Source organism: Chelonia mydas, chromosome 20 (assembly GCF_015237465.2).
Source record: "Chelonia mydas isolate rCheMyd1 chromosome 20, rCheMyd1.pri.v2, whole genome shotgun sequence".
Lineage (NCBI taxonomy): Eukaryota > Metazoa > Chordata > Testudines > Cheloniidae > Chelonia > Chelonia mydas.
The window spans coordinates 15,972,287-15,993,275 of NC_051260.2; the positions used below are offsets into that span (position 1 = coordinate 15,972,287).

Below are 20,989 nucleotides of genomic sequence, written 5' to 3' on the forward strand. Positions count from 1 at the left end.
GTCCCAGCTGGCTCCCAGCCCCCCCTGCTCTAAGCACTAGACCCCACTCCCCTCCTTGCTCTAGGAAAAGAACCCAGGAGTCCTGACTCCCACTGCTGTGTTCATGAGACCACAGGCAAACCTTTGGTATTACGGGACCTCCTGGGAAGAGCTGCAGGAGTTCAATCAATCTGCTTCCAAAGGTCGAGGGTATCTGGGGGGCAGGGAGCTGCTTCTCTACGGCCGCTCTAACCCACCAGCAGGGGTGGGCATTTCCAACCTGCCAGGCTGCTTCGGACACAGCTGCAGTCCCCACTGTGGAATCTGCCCCTCTTGGGCAGTTCTGGATGCTGCAGGGCTGTAGCACCTCCCCATTCCCATGTTGACATGGGGCAGGAATGTGGGGGGTCCCTCGCTGGATCTTGGGCCTTGCAGCTGGGAAAAGGGGGTGGTTGTGCAGGGACCCTGAACCCTGGCATTCCGGGGTCTCCCCCAGCCATGATATCCTGCCTTGTCCCACCTCCAGACTGCAGGGCACCCCCAGAGGTTGGCAGACAGGGTTGTAGGTCAGCGGCGGTCACTCTGCTTTGAAGACAGACTTCCCTTTGACCGGGCATCCTGCCCATCTGGATGGGTGAGATTCACCTGTGTCCCCAACTTGGGGCCCCGGGGTTCATGGCTGTTGGCATAAAGGCGAGGTGGGGCACGGGGAGAAGTCTGCTCATGGGGCCTGGGTAGCAGGACACCTGATCTGTCCAGGCTGGGCCTCACATGGCTGCTGCTCAGCACGTGATCGGGACTCGCATCCACTGCTCCCCACACCTCAGCCCCACCGGAGAGTGGCAGGCGGGCAGGAGGCGCCGGCTGGCGATGGTGGGTGGTAAAGGGGCAGAGGTGGGGGGAGAGGAACCAGAAAGAGGGGCAACTTCGATACCACCATGATGGGGCGCAGTAGAAGAGCCTACCTAGAGATGAAAGGAGCTGGGGCGGTGGAGGCGATACAGCCTGCCCCCGTTTTTGTGGCTCAAGGGAGCAAGGGTAGCACGTGTGGTGTTGCCCGCTCCCGTGAACAGAGCTTGAGCAATGAGCCCTTCGACCCTGGCTGCAGGCAGCCTCAGGATGATGGGACACGTTCCAGCCAGCGCAGGATTGCCGGGGTTAGTTCATAGATTCCAAGGGGACCGGCTAGTCTGACCCCCTGTCTAACCGGCCATGGAATTTCCCTGGTAGGATTCAATTCCCATTTGAAGGACAGTGGATTGTTTAGAAAAACATCCCGTCTTCATTTAAACACTGTCAGGGATGGAGACTCCGTCAGGACCCTTGGCAAAGTGTTCCTGTGGTTAATTACCCTCGCTATTCACCACGTACGCCTCCCGGCCGTCTCTGTGCTGTGAAAGCCCGGCTAGGAGCTGATGGTTCCCAGAGTACAGGTCCCCAGAACAGAGAGCTGGTCTGCGCTCACAGCCGGCAGAGCTGGGCACAGAACTGGGCTGCTTTGCCATGCTGCCTTTCAGAGGGAACAGGCCCCGGTATGTGCTTCAGGAACCACTTAGCCTGGTGTGGTGCTGGCTGCTGACTCAGGGCCTGGGTCTCAGAGCGGCAGCCGTGTTAGTCTGTATCCGCAAAAAGAACAGGAGGACTTGTGGCACCTTAGAGACTTAACACATTTATTTGAGCATAAGCTTTCGTGAGCTACAGGTAGGAACAGCTCATGCATTTACTCGCACAGGATGCTGGTTCTGTCCCCCAGATGACCTAAATGGGGACAACCCCTAGAGCTGACACAGTTACACTGGGATAAAGGTGCCTTATGCTGGTGTAGCTTATTCCCCTTCCCATACAGGAATAGTAGTGCCAGACCTGCATCCACACGAGGGGAAGCTGATCTGATTTGCCTGGCCTGACCTGGTATAGATAGGGTTGCCAGTTTTGGTTGGATTTATTCCTGGAGGTTTCATCACAACATACTCTTTAATGAAAGATTCATCTTTAATTTCTGGAGACTCCAGGACAATCCTGGAGGTTGGCCACTCTAGGTATAGGGCACCTATATACGGGTGTACTGTGGACCGGGGTAGGGGGCTGCTCCTTGTCGGGCCTGAGACTGGCCCATTGGAAACCTCTGCAGATGCTCTAAGCTAGGAGGCTCTTGGAGTTGGAGAACACTTGACCCTTGAGGGGCGCCGTAACCGGCTTCTGTTCAAGATGGCGGCTCCCACGCGTACGGTTCCAGCGCTGCGGAAGTTCAGGGGCAAGATGGCAGCGTCCAGCAGTACGGACGCGCTCCTCCCCGAGGCGCACGCGTGACCCAGCGGCGCTGCCGTAGCTGGCCGGGGTCAACATGGCGGCAGCCAGGCGCAGGAGTCTGGCGTCGGGGCTAGCGGGGGCCTGAGGCGCCGGTAGGAGCCAGCCGGGCCGGAGGCTGGGGCGGGGTTTCTGTGGCGCTCCCCGGGGAACTGGAGCGGGGGTGGGACTCGGGCTCGCTCGGGGGCGGGGCTCGCACGGGCGCTCGGAGCTCGGAGCGGGAGCTTGGAGCGGGGAGGGCGGAGCTCGGAACGGGGGGCGGGGCTCGCTCGGGGGCGGAGCTTGGAGCGGGGGTGGGACTCGGGCTCGCTCGGGGGCGGGGCTCGCACGGGAGCTCGGAGCGGGGAGGGCGGAGCTCGGACAGGGGGGCGGGGCTCGGAGCGGGGGGGGCGGGGCTCGCTCGGGGGCTCGGAGCGGGGGGGGGGGGGCGGGGTTCGCCCCGTGGGCTCGCGGGGGGGCGGGGCTCGGAGCGGGGGGGGGGGCGGGGTTCGCCCCGTGGGCTCGCGGGGGGGGCGGGGCTCGGAGCGGGGGGGGGGCGGGGTTCGCCCCGTGGGCTCGCGGGGGGGCGGGGCTCGGAGCGGGGGCTCGGAGCGGGGGAGGGCGGGGTTCGCCCCGTGGGCTCGCGCGGGGGCCTGGCGAGGCGCCGCCCCTGCCCCGGTCCGTGACCCGCCCTGTCTCCCCCCGGCCCCCCCAGAGCCGGCCCCATGGAGAGCCCCGGGGAGCGGTTCCCGGCCGCGGCCGTGGCGGCCGTGCTGAAGCCCAGCGCCGGGCTGCCCGAGGAGAGCCTGCAGGTGCGGGGCTACGACTTCGACCGCGGGCTGGATCACCGCGCCCTGCTCCAGTCCTACCTCACCACCGGCTTCCAGGCCACCAGCTTCGGGCAGGCCGTGCAGGAGATCAACAGGATGGTGAGGGGGGGCTGGGAGCCGGGACGCCTGGGTTCTACCCTGGCTCTGGGAGGGGAGTGGGGTCGAGTGGTTAGAGCAGGACGATGGGGGCTGGGAGTCAGGACTCCTGGGTTCTGTACCTCTCTGCTGCGGGCAAGCCACTGCCCCGCTCTGTGCCTCAGTTTCTCCATGTCCCTTTTGCTCCTTGAGGCTGCTAACAGGAGAGCCAGAGGATAGGGGGCCGGTAGCTTGGGGACCTGTACGGGGGGGGTGAGTGCCCCGACCCACCAGACCGGGTGCCCCTGACATGTGGCTGCTCCGGTTCCCAGATCGCGGCGAAGCTGGAGCCGCTGGGCGAGGAGGAGGAGACCCGCGCCGACCTGAACCCCTGCCGCCGGCAGCCCTCGGGCTGCACCATCTTCCTGGGCTACACCTCCAACCTCATCAGCTCGGGCATCCGCGAGACCATCCGCTACCTGGTGCAGCACAACATGGTATGCCCCCCCCCCCCCCCCGGTCCCTGAGCACTGCCCCCCACCCCAGTGTCCCTTGTGCTCCCTTGGCACTGAGCACCTGTGTCCCTGAGGGCCCCTCCCGGTGCCAGGCTCTGACACCCAGGCTGCTGCCATATTCCCCCTTAACCCAGTGCTGGGCTCCGACACCCGAACAGCGGCCACCCCCCCGCCCCTTCAGCTGGGGGCTCCCAGCACTGGGGTCCCAGGGCAGGGGGGTTCTGACAGGCCGGGGTCCCTGTGCCGCGCAGGTGGACGTGCTGGTCACTACAGCAGGCGGCGTGGAAGAGGATCTCATCAAATGCCTGGCGCCTACCTACGTGGGGGAGTTCAGCTTGCGGGGGAAGGAGCTTCGGCAGAACGGGATCAACAGGTACAGGGGGGCCAGGGGGGCTGCTCCGGTCTAGCCAGGAGGGCGCACTCCTGGGTTCTCTGGGAGGGGAGTGGGATTTAGTGGTTAGAGTAGGGGGCGAATGGGAGCCAGGACTCCTGGGTTCTGTCCCTGGTTTGGGAGGACAGTGGGGTCTAGGGAGGAGAGTGGGGAGGCTGGGGGTCAGGAACTGATGCTCTAGAGGTGAAAGGCTCCATTTCCTGCTCCCAGCCACTCTGCCGGGATCCTCTCTGCTCCCCCCGGCATCTGTGGGGATCAGGAGATGCCAGCTGTGTCCCTGTTCCTTGGGGCAGAGTGAGACTCGTGGAGAGGCTGAATCCAGCTGGTTTTGGGGGGGCCAAGAGCTGAACCTGCTTGTTTCTCTCCAGGATCGGGAACCTGCTGGTGCCCAACGACAACTACTGCAAGTTTGAAGACTGGCTTATGCCCATCCTGGACCAGATGATCGCTGAGCAGAACATGGAGGTGAGAGTTGGGGGGTGGGGGAAGCATCAGGGGAGGCCGTGTCCCAGGGGAGGGATGGTGCTGGGCCTGTAGGATGCTGGGAAAGTCTCTGACCTGATCCCTACTGAACGCCCCCAACACCCTCCCGCCTCGCCAAAATACTTGGCATGTGTAGATGGGAGGGGAGTCGTTAGAGAAAGGGGGGCTGGGAGTCAGGATGCCTGGGTTCTATCCCTGGTTCTGGGAATGGAATTGGGGGTCTAGTGAGTTGAGCAGAGGGTGGGTGGGCACTGGGAGTCAAGACTCTTGGGTTTTACTCCTTGGGAGAGTCACTTCTCTCTGTGCCTCAGTTTCCCTATCCGTACCGTAACGGGGAGAGCTGTGAGGATGAGCCCGTGAACCTCGATAACTCCCTCTGAGCGGGGGGCGGAGCTCGGGTTGCGTTGCCCAGGCAGGAGAGGGGGGTTTCACCACAGCTTTGACCCCTGGGTCCTGCAGGCTGTGAAATGGACCCCGTCCAAGATGATCGCACGGCTGGGCAAGGAAATAAACAACCCTGAATCGGTCTATTACTGGGCACAGAAGGTCAGTTGGGGTGAGGGAGAAATTGGGGTGTGTGGGGGGGTCCTGTTCATTTCCCCACTGGGGTTCTGGCTAAACCTTTCTGGGCTAGGATTGACTGTTAGCTGAACCACACCGCTGCCCCCCCCCCTCCCACCCCCCCGAGTCCCTCTCTGGGAGAGCCTGGGTGACCAGCTGGTTGGAGCGCTGCCCCTTTAAGAGCAGGCTAGATAACAATGGCCCCCTGGGTCCCACCTGGTCTGGGGCAGGGATCAGCAGCCTGGGGTCTGTTCCCAGCTCTGCCACTGGCCTGCTGGGTGGCCTTGGGCAAGTCCCTTCCCCTCTCTGTGCCTCAGTTTCCCTTCCTACCTTTGTCTCTTCAGATTGTGAGCTCTTTGGGGGCAGGGACCATCTCTTGCTATATGTCCACACAGTACCTGACATGACCGGGGGCCCTGATCTCGGTCAGGGAAAGTTTCGGGGGGGTCCGCGCAGCACCTGGCATGGGGGGGGGTCTAGGCTCTACCATAATATAGTGGCCCTGTTCCTCCACAAACGCTACTTTGAGGGAGACTCTCCCTCACAAGGCTGTTGCTTTACCTCCCACACCCCCAGTTAATTTCTACAGGGGATCTAATGCAAACACCCCCTCCCATCTCCTCTGCCCCACCCCACACTCCCTGCCCCACTCATGCCCCTTTGCAGAACAACATCCCGGTGCTGAGCCCGGCCCTGACGGACGGATCCCTGGGGGACATGATCTTCTTCCACTCCTACAAGAACCCGGGTTTGGTGCTGGACATCGTGGAAGGTGATTGTCTCCCTCCCCCGAGGCATGGTCCTTTCTCTGCAGCAGCCCCCTGGCTTAGACTGGGCAGGAATCGCAGGCCCCCTGCCTGCAGTGCTGGGGAGATTCCTAGTGGGGGGGACCCCCTTCATACTGAGCTCTTGGGAACCCTCTCTGCATTACCGAAGAGCATACAGATTGTCCCCCTGCTGAGACCTCCCACCCCAGACAAGGCACAGAGTGGCTTCTGGGTTCTAGCCCAGCTCGGGGAGGGCAGTGGGATTTAATGGTTAAGGCAGGGGAGGGGGCGGGGCAGGACTCCTGGGTCCTATTCCTGGGAGAGGGTGGCAGGAAGAAGGGGGTCACCATGGTCTCTTTCTCTCGGCAGATCTCCGGCTGATCAACACCCAGGCCATCTTCGCCAAGAAGACAGGCATGATCATCCTGGGAGGGGGGCTTGTCAAGCACCACATCGCCAACGCCAACCTGATGGTGAGGGAGGGCTCGGGCTGGGACCCCTGCTGCGGCCTGGGATGGTGGGTGGGTGGGTGTGTCCCTGCTGACTGGGCTCGGGTGGGCCCACCTGCCTGGCCGCCGCGCCTGCTCCCCCCGTCGGGCTCATGTGTGTTAACCTAGGTGCATCTAAGAGTGGTGCTGTAGCTTTAGGTCCAACATTTTTTGGGGATTAAATTTATGACCTCAGACGGCACATTCCCTCCCCGTCATGCTTGGGGGAGCGGGCTGGGAGAAACCCGCCTTGGTGTCACACTCCCTCGCTCTCCGCCTTGCAGAGAAACGGTGCCGACTACGCCGTCTACGTTAACACAGCACAGGAGTTCGACGGCTCCGACTCGGGGGCGCGGCCAGACGAGGCGGTGTCCTGGGGGAAGATCCGCATAGACGCCAAGCCAGTGAAGGTGGGCATGGAGAGCTGGAGGGTGGGGGTGTGGGCTGTGTTGGGGGATGGGGAGCTGGAGGGATTGGGGGATGGGGGCATGGCAGGGGTATAGGATCTGGGTGCCTGCACTCACATCCCCACTCGCTCTCCTGGTGGCAGGTTTATGCCGACGCCTCCCTGGTTTTCCCGCTGCTGGTGGCCGAGACCTTCGCCCAGAAAGCCAGCGCCTTCGGCTCCGAGAAGCAGCATGACTGAGACCCCTGGCCCAGCAGGGCCCCGGCCTGGGATGTAGTGTGGGGAGTCCGGAGGGGGACGGGAGTCCTAGGCCCCAGGAGCAAATAGGTTCATACCCCCGCCCATCACCAGACACTGCACCTCCCCCTGCCTCTGCCCTGTGGCTGTGCTGGGCTTGCCCTGGGATCCCAGGGAAGTGGGGGAGGGTCTGGCTTTATCCCTGTCCCTCTCTTTAACACCCTGCTTCCAAATTCACAAGGGCTGGGGCGTGCCTGAGCGTCAGGACTCCTGGGTTCGAGTCCCAGCTCTGCCGCTGACTGGTTGGGTGACCCCCGACCCCCCCCCCCCCCCCCCCCGCGTAGAATGGGGGTGGCCTTGCCTGCCCTCAGGGGCTGTGATGCTCAGTGCATTGGGGCGTTGGCAGAACCTGGCACCTGCGGACCCCTGTACCCGCATCCACCTTGGGCCCCATGGACTCGTGCTGGGACCTGTTCTTCCTTCCAGTTGTTTATTTACTGATTGGACACTTTGGGTGGCTGGGGGCAGCATGGCCAGGCCTGGGCCCGGCCCTGCTGATGCATGGCAAGTTTTAACAAACACGATTTTATTATTCGGCTTTTGGGAAAGAACCCCTGTGTTCCCATCCCACCTGGTCAGGACATCTGCCCTACCCCGGATGTTAACCTCAGCTGAAACCAGCAGCGAAGATCCGGCCGGCCGGCTTTCAACGGAGGTTAGCAGCTCACCCCCGGCTCCCCTCATACGTCAGCGGCTGAGCTGCGTTAAACCCGCCCTGCTGCGTGTTCCGCGACCCAGAGGGGAGAACGCCCTGAGCGCAGGTTAACTGAGCACAGTCGCAAGGGCAGCCTGGGGGGGATGTGAGCTGTGCCCCCGTGGGGAGAGCCCGGGTGCCTGCTGTTCTAACCTGCGCTCGGAACACCCCCTTCTGCAGTGGAGAGAGAACCGCCTGGCAGGGCTGAGCTCCGGCGCCTGCCCGCCCCTGCCCAGGAGCGATTTACTGGCCGCTGCTCTTCAAGAGCAGCGTCTGTGCAGCAGGGAAACCAGAGTTTAGCTCCTGTCTGGACCTGGTGCCCAGGTGTCGGTTTCCTCGCAGGGCGCTGGTTGTGCCCTCTGGAACGGACCAGGGGCAGCTGAGGGTGAAGCAGTGGGGGCCGGGGGGGTCACTGCGGGGTACTTGACCGATGGAAAGGACGTGTGGCAGCAGTAGCCGGGCCCAGGCCCTGGGGAATGGATTTTGAGGAAGTTCTAAAAAAACAAAGTCCCAGACGGAGGATGGTCAGAGCCCTTGGAGGGGTGGGGGGTGCCTCCCCGTTAATGTTAGCCCCTAGTATCTTCTGAAGTCTCCCAGGCCCCTGAGCCAGCTGGGGCTGTGTCCAGCCGCCCCCTGGAGTGTAGGGTGATAGTGGGGGGCCAGGTGGTTAGATGGGGACTGTAGGGTCACTGGTTGGTACATCGGTGCTGGGCAGGCCTATGACTCCTGCATGGCTTGCTCTGGGGCTCGCTGCTGCTGCTCCCCCACAGAGTCTGTAGAGTCCCGGCCCCGACTCAGAGACATGGCTCAATAAAGCAGCTGCCCCCAGGCTGAGTCCGTGTGTGATTGGATGGATGGATGCCCGATGCTCCAGCTCAGCAGCCTGGTGGCTGCTCCTCTGCCGTGTGGGACTCCTCTCTCCAGAACTGCACGTGCCCCTCGGTGGTGGTGAGCAGGCCGGGCTCGCTGGGGTGGAAGGACAGGGACTGGACCACGCCTCTGCCAACGGGCAGGCTCAGCGTCAGGGAGCCCTGCGGGGGGAGGAAAGGCCCCCAGTGAGAATGACTAGGAAAGGAGGGGCCCGACGCCGAGGGCAAGGAGTGGGGCCTCTGCCCGCTGCGGGCTAGACTTGCCCTGCGCAGCCCCCCCCTCACCTCAACCAGGTCCCAGAAATACACCTTCCCGTCCTCCGAGCAGCTGGCTACGTGCGTGTCCTTCTCGCTCAGGCAGCAATCCAGCTTGTAGGCTGTGTTCTTGTGGCCGGTGTATCTAGAGCGGAACAGACCAGACAGCGTCTGAATGGGGGAGAACGGGGAACCCCTCCTGCTGTACCCCAGCCGGATTACACCATGGGCCGTGCCCCAGGCTGGCCTGAAGCCACCTTTCCTTGTGTACAGGGCCCTAGTGCGGTGAGCGGCCCCTCCTGGGGCCCTGGATTTCAGTGAGGCAGGTGCCTAAATATCTTTGAGGAGCTGGGCCTGAGAGGTTAGGCTGGGAGGCTGTAGCGGGGGGGAGGGGAGTCTAAGACCCCAGACTCAGAGAGTGGTTGCCCCAGAGAGAACAAGCGTGAGACTCTTATGCAACAAGGGTCCTAGGACTGGCTGAGCCCCTGTGTTAAGCCCCAGCTCTGCGCCCGGGGAGGGGGAGTGTCCCTAACATGCGCATCCGACTGCTCCCGGCCAGAAGGCGAGGGGGTCACGTACTCTCCCAGCAGCTCCCCAGTGTCCTTGTCCAGCAGGCGCAGGGTGGAGTCCAGGCTGGCAGCCAGCGTGCACTGCCCGTCCTTGCTGAAACACACGCTGGTGACAGGACCTGCAAGGACAAAGCAGCAGATGCTGGAGGTGATGGAAACCAGGAGTTGGCACAGAGGGGGGTGCTCGGTAAAAGCTGAGCCAGCCAGCCCCCTGCCCTGGGTCTGGATCAGAGCCAGTGACTCGTTCGCCTACCTCTCAAGCCAGCCAGCCCCCTGCCCAGGGGCCACATCAGAGCCAGCGTCCCATTTCCCCCAACCTCCACCCAGCCTGCCCTAGGGCTGAATCGGAACCAGCGCCCCTAGAGGGGAAGGTCCCTGTGTCACATTCCCTGACAGTCTAGTGCCCACATTGGAGCAGCGTTGGAACTGGCGCCCCCTACAGGCCATTCCCTACCCCTTAATCAGCCAAGCCAAGCCAGCCTCCCCTCCCCCATGGCACCTGGTGTCAGTCAGCAGTGGCAGGTTTCAGAGTAACAGCCGGGTTAGTCTGTATTCGCAAAAAGAAAAGGAGGACTTGTGGCACCTTAGAGACTAACCAATTTATTTGAGCATGAGCTTTCGTGAACTACAGCTCACTCCATCGGATGCATACTGTGGAAAGTGTAGAAGATCTTTTTATACACACAAAGCATGAAAAAATACCTCCCCCCACCCCACTCTCCTGCTGGTAATAGCTTATCTAAAGTGATCACTCTCCTTACAATGTGTATGATAATCAAGTTGGGCCATTTCCAGCACAAATCCAGGTTTTCTCTCCCCCCCCACCCCAAACCCACTCTCTTGTTGGTAATAGCTTTGGAAATGGCCCAACTTGATTATCATACACACTGTAGGGAAAGAGTGATCACTTTAGATAAGCTATTACCAGCAGGAGAGTGGGGTGGGGGGAGGTATTTTTTCATGCTTTGTGTGTATAAAAAGATCTTCTACACTTTCCACAGTATGCATCCGATGGAGTGAGCTGTAGCTCACGAAAGCTTATGCTCAAATAAATTGGTTAGTCTCTAAGGTGCCACAAGTCCTCCTTAGTCAGCAGTGGGGGGATCTTAATCCCACTGGGACGTTCCTGCCCAGACTGCATAGGGCGCTTTTGGGGGATTCTCTGTCCCTGGCAACTGTAAGTCCTGGTGGGATGTCTCCTACAAGCAGGACTGAACCCAGGGACGTTCTCTGGCCTGTGCTATGGAGGCAGTCAGCCCAGAAGATCGCCACGCCCCCTTCTGGCCGTGGCTCGGGCTCCTGGCGGTAGCTGTTTTCTCTCACTTACTTCCAACGTAATCCGAGTACAGCTCCCCTGCGCGCAGGTCGTAGCGCCGGACGCGGCCATCCACGGAGCTGGGGGGGCAACGGGGAAGGGGTTACAGGGCAAGTACAGAGGATGTGATGCCCCGTCCTCCAACACACACACTGTCCAGGCCCAGCTGGGGTGCTCCCAGGGCAGCTCCTGGGAATATAACTGGAGAAGGGGGGAGTCAAGCCCCTGAATCAGCTCCATTCCCGAATATGGCAACCCACAAGGGTCAAACGTGAGACGGCACATCCCTGGTGGGGGAGGTTACCTGCCTCTCCCTACCCTGATGAAGGTTGTTTGGTTTGGGTCCTGGGGGCTCTGGCTGTTCTAACTCACACTTGGGTCTACAGCCCCCTCCCTGACGCAGCGCCCCTCACCCAGAGAGGATCTCGTAATCCGACACTTTCAGGCTGGACACCCCGTCCTTGGCTTCGTCCAGGATCTGGATTGGGTCGGGTCTGCGTGAGCGGCAGTCCCAGCAGCGGACGCTGGAATCAATAGAGCCTAGGAGAGAGCACAGAGCAGATTCGGAGTAACAGCCTGGCCGGCTCTAGCCCTGCCAGTCCACGGAGTTCCTGCAGGACTCGCAATGAGTCAGCTGGGGATTTGGAGCCGGTCTGCTTACCCGACAGGATCACGGTGGCCTCCTCGTTGAACTGCACGCAGTTCACCTTCTGTGGATGGAGAGACAGGTCAGGAAGGACAGCCGGGGCCAAGTTCAGCACACGGTGCGTGGCTGTCGAGTGCTCTCCCTGCAGTCGCTGGGCCATCCGCCGAGCAATCACCCCAGCTCGTTAGCATCTCCCCCAAGCCACACTGATCCCCTCATCCCCTCCTGAACCTGACTGCAGCTTCCCCACAGCCCCCCCATCTCCCCTCCCAACGCTCCCTACAAGCAACTCAACGTGACCCCGACCTGCTTCACCATCCTAAAACCCACCCCCCGTACCCACACTCAGTTGCTGCACCTGTCCGTGCGCCCCCTAGGCAGCACCACCTCGATTCAGTCCCCACCCTGGTAGCACGCACAAAGGGTTAAGGTCGCCATCTGTCACACCTACTGGCTGAGAGCAAGGGAGCCTCCCTGGCCTGATGTAATAAGCGATGGGGCAGCCAGCTACACCTGTAGGGACAGAGTAGCTGGGCCTCCCCTGGCCCCTCCCCACACCCAGCCAAGTCATTCCCCACATGTACAGGCCGGCTGACATCAGCCTGCAGCACCCCCCAACCCAGGCAGCACTGCAGTAACCAAAGGGGCCTCACCCCTGCGTGACCTCTGAACTTGCGGATCACCTGCCCACTGGCTACGTCCCACAGGACGACCGTTTTGTCAGCCCCGCAGGAGCAGAGCTGGCTGTTATCAAAGGAACTGTGGGGGAAGCAGAGAGACAAGGTTAGGTGTTATCGTGGGGATCCAACCCCTCAGGGAGAGGTTACAGACGTGCATCTATGAGGCTTTGCATCCCTTTGGCATGTCAGCGTAGCTGTCCCCGTTTTACGGATGGGGGAAACTGAGGCACAATGGGGGTGGGGGACGACACATTCCACAAAGCATATCAGTGACATAATAGAACCCAGGAGTCCTGACTCCCAGCAGTGTCCCTCCTATGCAACCCACTAAAAACCACTCCCTCCCAAAGCTGGGGATAGAACCCCAGAGTCCTCACTCCACCAATACCCTTCCCCACCTGCTTTAACCACTTGCATGCCAAACACTCTACAGTGGTTTTGATCCTGAAGTGCCTTGGGTTAAGAGAGAGGTAGAGTCCGTCCCCTGCCCTTACCCAGCTGCGTCCAACACTTCGTAGCCATGGCCACTGTAGGTCTTCAGGAGGGTCCCTTTGTGGGGGTTCCACAGCTTCAGGGACTTGTCGCTTCCGCAGGTGAGACAGTAATTTCCGTCCACTGCAGGAGACAGGATGGAGAATGATGCAAAGGGACAGCGTAACCCACAGAGGCACTAACCCCATATCCAGCATTTCCACCCCACAGCGGTGCTGTTCTCCCTGCTGTCCTCTTGCTCTGCATGGCTCCCTGCTAGTCCCATGCATGCTCTCCCAGCTGCCCCCTCCAAGCCAACCCCCAAAACGATGGAAGAAACTAAGGGCAGATCTCCACTAAGACACATCCTCATTCCCACCAGAACACAACAATAAACAACATATTATCAGTCTGAACTCTTTGACATCTGCTGGCAACAACAGGGCTCTAAATGCACCGCACGGCTCTGACTTCACTGCTCTAACCACTAGACCTCACTCCCCTCCCAGAGCTGAGAACAGAATCCAGGAGTGCTGGCCCTCATTTCAACCCACTAGAGCCCACTGACTCACTTCACAGGGCCCGTGAGGACACACTCACCATTAAACCTCACTGCCCTGACCGCTCCCTGTTTGCACTCCAGATTCTGCACCAGCTTCTTTGGCAGCTCTGGCTTCTTGGGCTTCGGTTCAGGAAACGCCATGATGGGACCCAAGCGGCCGCTACCTTCGGTGGCTAGATCTGGGAGATCCGGACTCTGTAAGCGTGGGGATGGGGGGACGAGACACAATCGGGGTCAGCTGGGGCGGGTTACAAATCTCTCACCACACTCCAGCTTCAGGGATGTCTCCCTGGGGGCTGGAGACACTCGCTCACAAGCTCGGGGAAGCGGTTGGTGCCGCCCTGGCTAAGGAAACAACAGGAAAGTGATTTGGTGGCTGTTGCTGCCACAGGAGGCAGGGAAAGGGAAAATCCAACCCCCGCTAGATCTAGGCCGTGGCTGGGTTCGATGTGCGGTCGGGGGCACAGAGGTCATCCTATTAAGACCCAGGGAGCCTTATGGAGCTGCAGACATTTGGAGCCGTCCCCTATAGAGCTGTGTGCAGCGCCCCTCAACCCAGCTCTTGCAGAGACCCCCGGGGCCTCCCCAGCCTTGCGCCTACAGAGCCCCCTACGGCCCCCAGTTCCTTAGTCTCCTTCCAACCCCTGTAGCCTCCCCAGCCTGTTAAGGCTCAATCATCCGCTTACACGCTCCCGAGCCCCCAGAGCCCTCCCCAGCCCCCCAGTCTCACTCACCCCCTAGCCCCCCCCAGGCCCCCCCTTTGCTTCCTCTCCCCCACGCTGCACCGGGGAGAGGGGCGCTCCGTGTCCGCCTCCCGTTCCCGTCCCCCGGCCCCGCAGGTTCCGGCTCCCTTGGTTCCGCCCCGCTTGGCCCCACCTGCTCCGAGCGGCACCCGCCGCGGGGTGTAGGGCTCGTTGTCGGCCCCGCCTCGTCCCCCGCCCGCCGTGGGGCCAGGCTCGGGGACCGGCTCGCCCCGGCCAGGCGCAGGGGGCGGGGGGTGTCCCGGAACCATTGCTGCGGGCCGCGGGGTGTTACACCGATCCGCGCCCCCCCGGAGCAAATGTCCGGCAACAGCATGAGCGACCCCCGGCGGCCCAACAAGGTGCTGAGGTGAGCGGGCGGGGCGGGGGGTGCGGGTCAGGGGGTCTCAAACGGGGGGTTATGACACGGGGGGTCGCGAGCTGCCCCCCCCCCCACGCTGAGCCTCCAGCATTTATAACGGTGTTCAACGGATAAGCGGCGTTTCCGGCGCGGGGCGCCGCACTCCGAGGCTCGCTCCGTGCCGGGGGTCACCAGGGCAGAAGTGTGAGAACCGCCGAGCCTGGCAGCCCTGGGCCCGTCGTGAGGCCGCGGCGCTGCCCCGTAGGGAAGGCTGGAGCGTGCCCGAGGGACGAGCGGCCAGCGAGCGCCACATGGCAGCGCCTTGACAGCCAACGCCTTGGGCAGGGCAAATTCTCCTGTTACATGGGAAGGGGTGATCGCCGCGGGGCCTGTGTCCGGTGGGGTTGGCCAGCGGGACCCCGAGGGGTGGGTGATCGCCGCGGGGCCTGTGTCCGGTGGGGTTGGCCAGCGGGACCCGGTGGGGTTGGCCCAGCGGGACCCCTGGGGGTGGGTGATCGCCGCGGGGTCTGTGTCCGGTCGGGTTGGCCAGCGGGACCCGGTGGGGTTGGCCAGCGGGACCCCGAGGGGTGGGTGATCGCCGTGGGGTCAGTGTCCGGTGGGGTTGGGCAGCGGGACCCCGAGGGGTGGGTGATCGCCGCGGGGTCTGTGTCCGGTGGGGTTGGCCAGCGGGACCCCGAGGGGTGGTTGATCGCCGCGGGGTCTGTGTCCGGTGGGGTTGCCCAGCGGGACCCCGAGGGGTGGTGATCGCCGCGGGGTCTGTGTCCGGTGGGGTTGGCCAGCGGGACCCCGAGGGGTGGGTGATCGCCGCGGGGTCTGTGTCCGGTGGGGTTGGCCAGCGGGACCCCGAGGGGTGGGTGATCGCCGCGGGGTCTGTGTCCGGTGGGGTTGGCCAGCGGGACCCCGAGGGGTGGGTGATCGCCGCGGGGTCTGTGTCCGGTGGGGTTGGCCAGCGGGACCCCGAGGGGTGGGTGATCGCCGCGGGGTCTGTGTCCGGTGGGGTTGGCCAGCGGGACCCCGAGGGGTGGGTGATCGCCGCGGGGTCTGTGTCCGGTGGGGTTGGCCAGCGGGACCCCGAGGGGTGGGTGATCGCCGCGGGGTCTGTGTCCGGTGGGGTTGGCCAGCGGGACCCCGAGGGGTGGGTGATCGCCCGCGGGGTCTGTGTCCGGTGGGGTTGGCCAGCGGGACCCCGAGGGGTGGGTGATCGCCGCGGGGTCTGTGTCCGGTGGGGTTGGCCAGCGGGACCCCGAGGGGTGGGTGATCGCCGCGGGGTCTGTGTCCGGTGGGGTTGGCCAGCGGGACCCCGAGGGGTGGGTGATCGCCGCGGGGTCTGTGTCCGGTGGGGTTGGCCAGCGGGACCCCGAGGGGTGGGTGATCGCCGCGGGGTCTGTGTCCGGTGGGGTTGGCCAGCGGGACCCCGAGGGGTGGGTGATCGCCGCGGGGTCTGTGTCCGGTGGGGTTGCCCAGCGGGACCCCGAGGGGTGGGTGATCGCCGCGGGGTCTGTGTCCGGTGGGGTTGGCCAGCGGGACCCCGAGGGGTGGGTGATCGCCGTGGGGTGTGTGTCCGGTGGGGTTGCCCAGCGGGACCCCGAGGGGTGGGTGGCAGGAATCTGGCCAGTTGTCAGAGGATTATGGCAGAGAGCAGGGAAGTGGAGATACTGGCATCTCTCACCCCAGGTTATTCTTGTTCCTAAGACACCACCACCCCCTTCACCAATCTCAACCAACCAGAAACCTGCCACCTCATTTCCCATGAACTGACCTCAGTTGGGACTGACTTTAGGTCCCTCTCTACCTGCATTAGACCTGGTTAACGGAGGTGAAAGGCTCCACATCTCATTCCCTGGTGTACTAAGCTGCTCAGGCCTGGGGGTGGATATGAACCACTGCTCTAGATGAGAAAGCCCCCGTGTCTGATTCCTTATCCCCACCCTGAGCCACCCAGTCTGCTTGAGCTAGGGCTGGCCTGATACCAGTGACCTGGAGATGAAAGGCCCCTTATCCCATTCCGCACCCCTGCAGATCCCTGTTTATCTTCACGCTACCTATGGAGAAGAGGGCTAATAGTTTCCAAGCGTGAGTTAACACTCCCTCCTCTCTCTCCTAACATGACTTTTCACGCTTGCTTTGTAGGTACAAGCCTCCGTCTACAGAGAACAACCCCACGCTGGAAGATCCCACTCCAGATTACATGAACCTGCTGGGGATGATTTTCAGCATGTGCGGCTTAATGCTTAAGGTGCGCAGGAAAGGAATGAACATTAGCTCTTGCATAGATAAGATGCCTTCTAGGGTGACGCAAACATGAGATGCCAGCTCTTTATTATAAAGGACATCTGTGCAGCTGGGCGCTGTAGCACTCCATAGCCTCACCGTGCCTGTTCCCTTAACCAATTGGCTGCTCTTTCACAGAATCCTAGAAATGCTGGGCAAGAGGGACCTCAGGAGATCACCTAGTGTCTATCTGAATTGCAAAGAAAATTCCACGGCACCGAGTCTCAGAACCAGATCAGTTGGCTCAGCCGCAGGGCTAAGAATAGCAGTGCAGACGTTCCCGCTCAGGTGGGAGCCTGGGCTCCAAGACCCTCCTGCTTTGTGCATGTCCCCCCAGCCCACTGAGGCAGGATTAAGTATGCCAAGACCATCCCTGACAAATGTTTGTCTAACCTGTTCTTAAAAACCTCCAGTGACAGGGATTCGAGAGCCTCCCTATGTTAAATGATTTGGGGGATGGATGAGGGGGAGACCTAGAGTGGTCTAAGCCATTGCACTGAAATAGGGTTGGAAGAGAAGGAGTCAACTTCTGTTCCGGGCTGAGTGTTTAGTGGGTAGAAAAGGGAACTGGAAGTCAATGCTCTTGTGGTCTCTTCCTGGCTGGAGGAGGGAGTGTGTCCTATTGGTTAAATTAGGGGACTGGGAGCCAGGACTTTGGGGTCATAGAATCATAGAATCATAGAATATCAGGGTTGGAAGGGACCCCAGAAGGTCATCTAGTCCAACCCCCTGCTCAAAGCAGGACCAAGTCCCAGTTAAATCATCCCAGCCAGGGCTTTGTCAAGCCTGACCTTAAAAACCTGTAAGGAAGGAGATTCTACCACCTCCCTAGGTAACGCATTCCAGTGTTTCACCACCCTCTTAGTGAAAAAGTTTTTCCTAATATCCAATCTAAACCTCCCCCATTGCAACTTGAGACCATTACTCCTCGTTCTGTCATCTGCTACCATTGAGAACAGTCTAGAGCCATCCTCTTTGGAACCCCCTTTCAGGTAGTTGAAAGCAGCTATCAAATCTCCCCTCATTCTTCTCTTCTGCAGACTAAACAATCCCAGCTCCCTCAGCCTCTCCTCATAAGTCATGTGCTCTAGACCCCTAATCATTTTTGTTGCCCTTCGCTGGACTCTTTCCAATTTATCCACATCCTTCTTGTAGTGTGGGGCCCAAAACTGGACACAGTACTCCAGATGAGGCCTCACCAGTGTCGAATAGAGGGGAACGATCACGTCCCTCGATCTGCTCGCTATGCCCCTACTTATACATCCCAAAATGCCATTGGCCTTCTTGGCAACAAGGGCACACTGCTGACTCATATCCAGCTTCTCGTCCACTGTCACCCCTAGGTCCTTTTCCGCAGAACTGCTGCCTAGCCATTCGGTCCCTAGTCTGTAGCGGTGCATTGGGTTCTTCCGTCCTAAGTGCAGGACCCTGCACTTATCCTTATTGAACCTCATCAGATTTCTTTTGGCCCAATCCTCCAATTTGTCTAGGTCCTTCTGTATCCTATCCCTCCCCTCCAGCGTATCTACCACTCCTCCCAGTTTAGTATCATCCGCAAATTTGCTGAGAGTGCAATCCACACCATCCTCCAGATCATTTATGAAGATATTGAACAAAACCGGCCCCAGGACCGACCCCTGGGGCACTCCACTTGACACCGGCTGCCAACTAGACATGGAGCCATTGATCACTACCCGTTGAGCCCGACAATCTAGCCAGCTTTCTACCCACCTTATAGTGCATTCATCCAGCCCATACTTCCTTAACTTGCTGACAAGAATGCTGTGGGAGACCGTGTCAAAAGCTTTGCTAAAGTCAAGAAACAATACATCCACTGCTTTCCCTTCATCCACAGAACCAGTAATCTCATCATAAAAGGCGATTAGATTAGTCAGGCATGACCTTCCCTTGGTGAATCCATGCTGACTGTTCCTGATCACTTTCCTCTCCTCTAAGTGCTTCAGGATTGATTCTTTGAGGACCTGCTCCATGATTTTTCCAGGGACTGAGGTCCTCTTCCTAGCTGTGCTACTGACTCGCTGTGTGACTCTGGGCGAGTCAGTGAAATGGTACTGAAACTAACTAACTTCACAAGGGAGCAGGGATTGTGACCTTTGTTTAATGAATGTTTTAAAGAGCTCTGGGACTTTCCCAGTATTATTAGATATTGAAGATCCTGAGAGATCCCGTAAGTGCCCACTTTGAGGCTCTCACATTAGTTCCTCTGTGTTTCTAGCTGAAGTGGTGTGCTTGGATTGCTGTCTATTGCTCCTTCATTAGCTTTGCCAACTCCAGAAGCTCAGAGGACACCAAACAGATGATGAGCAGCTTCATGTGAGTCATTGTCTTTCTTTTACTGTCTCATTGACTCATCATGTGAATGGAAGACATACGTCCAAATGTGCCTGCCTGTCCGTGTTGTGGTTAGAGCAGAGGAGTAGAAGCCAGAACTTCTGGGTTCTGTACCCAACTCTGCCACTAATACTGCATGATTTTATACTTTGACACTTTCCTGCTGCCTTGGTTTCTCCATCTGTAAAATGGGGATAAAATGGTGTTGGTGATTAGTACAGCGCACTCTTCATCCTAGTCAGCAATGAACCAGCACCCCAGCATGGTGCTTTGGTGATAGAGGGCTGGTCTGTTGGAGGTGCCATCATTTGAATGAGATCCAAAACCAAGGTCTCATTCGTTCTTGGATATTAAATTCCATGGCATCTTTTCCTAAAAGCTGAGCTGTGAACCCATGTCCTGACCAATTCCCAACTCTGGAATCTACAGTCTGTTTCCTTAATACCTACACTGCAGTTCCAGTTGGATGAAAAATTCTTCATCTGTCAAAAAACTGGAACAGTGTTTGATGTTAAGTGACTGCTACCTTCCACTGTAGAGGTGGCTCCATTTCCGGGTGGGTGAGCAATCCTCGTATGCATGGTTGAGAAAGCAAGTACTTTGGAATCCCTGGGAATTGTTCATCAACATGCTAATGCTGTACAAGACCCAGACATGACGGTGGATATTGAAATAATAAAAAAACCTCATGGTTGGTTGGTTTTTAAAATGATTGATTTTTTTCCTCTGGATTCAGGTTGTCTATCTCTGCTGTGGTGATGTCCTATCTACAGAATCCCCAACCCATGTCTCCGCCTTGGTGAAGAGATTACAGCTCATTGCACAACTCCTTCTTGCAAATCCCAGAGAGACGCTGTCGGCAGAGAGGAAGGATTCACACGCTAGAACCATCTGTTTGTACAAGCAGTGTGTTGTAACACTCGGCTATCAAAATAAATGGGTTGTTGCTGTAGGAGCTTTGGTTTAAAAAAATAATCTGTGCGCATGTAGGATAGTGCCTTTCATCTCTTTGCCACCGGTTTCATAGGGGCTGAAAGTACTTACCATCGAACTGATATTTTGTGGGTCTCAGTCCAGTTTCCGAGGGTCCCCATTGTAAAAATAATTCACCATGACTGGCACTAACTGACTTGTTGACAGTACAGAGGCCAAGTGTTGACTCGGCCACAGAGATTGCTCTCTGCTGGGTGGGGTCCTCGCCCCCTGGGAGGATGGCATAAGGGGGAAGCTTAAGCTGGCTCCTGGCCACGCTGCATCTGCTCTGTGGACAGAGGACTTAAGTCTCAGAGGTTTGTTCTGTTGGCACCTTTTCACCAGCACTAGATCAATACACACTTTCGCTTCAAACCAGCAGGATGCTGCAGGCTGTAGTTGGCCTCCGAGGCCAGCAGCGAAAGGCTGGGGGCTTGAGCCTGGAACGTGGTTATTAGGAAGCACTTGCACCGTTTCACAGAGAAGGGCTGAGGCTTCAGATTCAGCAGGCATGCGGACGGAGGGGTGGGGCGGTGTAAACCTCGCCCCAGCCCTCAAGAGTCCTGGTGACAGCGTAAAGCACAGCTGGCCCCCGTCCCCACACAAAGGGGCCAGCCTCAGCTCCCTGGGAGATTCACTCCAGGCCATGGTGCCCACCAATGGGGGAGCCCCACACTGGCTCTCAGGAGGCATCCCCTAGAGCCGGGGTCTGAAAAACATGCAGCCTGTGGATTTATTTCCTGTGGCCCGCCATAGGCACTGACTCCACCAGCAGCCAAACTCCCCTCACCCTCCGCCCTGTCCCGGAGCGTGCTGCGTCCCCTCTCCTCCACCTATCCCACAGCGCCTCCCGCCGCCAAACAGCTGTTTGGCGACGCTTAGGACTTTCCAGGGCGGAGGAGCGGGGACACGGTGCGCTCCGGGGAGGAAGTGGAGAAGAGGCGGGGCTGGTGTGGGGATTTGGGGAAGGGGTTGGAATAGGGGCAGGGAGGGGGCAGAAGAGTTGGGGCAGGGACTTTGGGGAAGGTGGGAAGAGGCGGGGCAGGGGCAGAGCCTCATGGAAGGGGTGGAGTGGGGGTGAGGCCGGGGGCAAAGGGGGGGCTTTAAGGGAAGTAATTCTAAAAGCAAATGTG

The 20,989-nt window shown here is 59.8% G+C and overlaps 3 protein-coding genes across 9 annotated transcripts; 2 read left to right on the forward strand and 1 right to left on the reverse strand.

The window, feature by feature from the left end:
• Nucleotides 1-2,178: 2,178 nt before the first annotated feature.
• On the forward strand, nucleotides 2,179-8,598 carry DHPS (deoxyhypusine synthase). Of its 4 annotated transcripts, none has more exons than XM_037887771.2 (10): nucleotides 2,179-2,381; nucleotides 2,981-3,194; nucleotides 3,503-3,667; nucleotides 3,937-4,058; nucleotides 4,445-4,541; nucleotides 5,019-5,105; nucleotides 5,787-5,892; nucleotides 6,257-6,360; nucleotides 6,660-6,785; nucleotides 6,926-8,598. In XM_037887771.2, exons 2-10 carry the CDS (start codon nucleotides 2,991-2,993, stop codon nucleotides 7,019-7,021), a joined length of 1,107 nt encoding a protein of 368 aa, XP_037743699.1. In that variant the 5' UTR covers nucleotides 2,179-2,381; nucleotides 2,981-2,990; the 3' UTR covers nucleotides 7,022-8,598. The 4 variants fall into 4 exon arrangements, with proteins under 4 accessions (XP_037743699.1, XP_037743700.1, XP_043388851.1 ...); XM_043532916.1 differs by having other exon boundaries at nucleotides 2,226-2,401; nucleotides 2,975-3,194; XM_043532915.1 differs by having other exon boundaries at nucleotides 2,226-2,381; nucleotides 2,951-3,194.
• Nucleotides 8,277-14,133, reverse strand: WDR83 (WD repeat domain 83). 3 transcript variants are annotated; one of them, XM_037887773.2, is made up of 10 exons: nucleotides 14,016-14,133; nucleotides 13,178-13,334; nucleotides 12,601-12,721; nucleotides 12,080-12,185; nucleotides 11,442-11,490; nucleotides 11,194-11,320; nucleotides 10,793-10,860; nucleotides 9,476-9,584; nucleotides 8,927-9,041; nucleotides 8,277-8,803 (listed from the first exon to the last, which is right to left on the reverse strand). In XM_037887773.2, exons 2-10 carry the CDS (start codon nucleotides 13,278-13,280, stop codon nucleotides 8,648-8,650), a joined length of 954 nt encoding a protein of 317 aa, XP_037743701.1. In that variant the 5' UTR covers nucleotides 13,281-13,334; nucleotides 14,016-14,133; the 3' UTR covers nucleotides 8,277-8,647. The 3 variants fall into 3 exon arrangements, with proteins under 3 accessions (XP_037743701.1, XP_043388852.1, XP_043388853.1); XM_043532917.1 differs by lacking the exon at nucleotides 14,016-14,133 and adding an exon at nucleotides 13,925-13,969 and having other exon boundaries at nucleotides 13,178-13,480; XM_043532918.1 differs by lacking the exon at nucleotides 14,016-14,133 and adding an exon at nucleotides 13,874-13,963.
• Nucleotides 14,096-19,839, forward strand: WDR83OS (WD repeat domain 83 opposite strand). 2 transcript variants are annotated; one of them, XM_037887775.2, is made up of 4 exons: nucleotides 14,096-14,249; nucleotides 16,392-16,497; nucleotides 18,769-18,866; nucleotides 19,621-19,839. In XM_037887775.2, the coding sequence occupies exons 1-4, from the start codon at nucleotides 14,200-14,202 to the stop codon at nucleotides 19,685-19,687; spliced, it is 321 nt and encodes a 106-aa protein (XP_037743703.1). In that variant the 5' UTR covers nucleotides 14,096-14,199; the 3' UTR covers nucleotides 19,688-19,839. The 2 variants fall into 2 exon arrangements, with proteins under 2 accessions (XP_037743703.1, XP_043388854.1); XM_043532919.1 differs by lacking the exon at nucleotides 14,096-14,249 and adding an exon at nucleotides 14,320-14,638.
• Nucleotides 19,840-20,989: the final 1,150 nt, after the last annotated feature.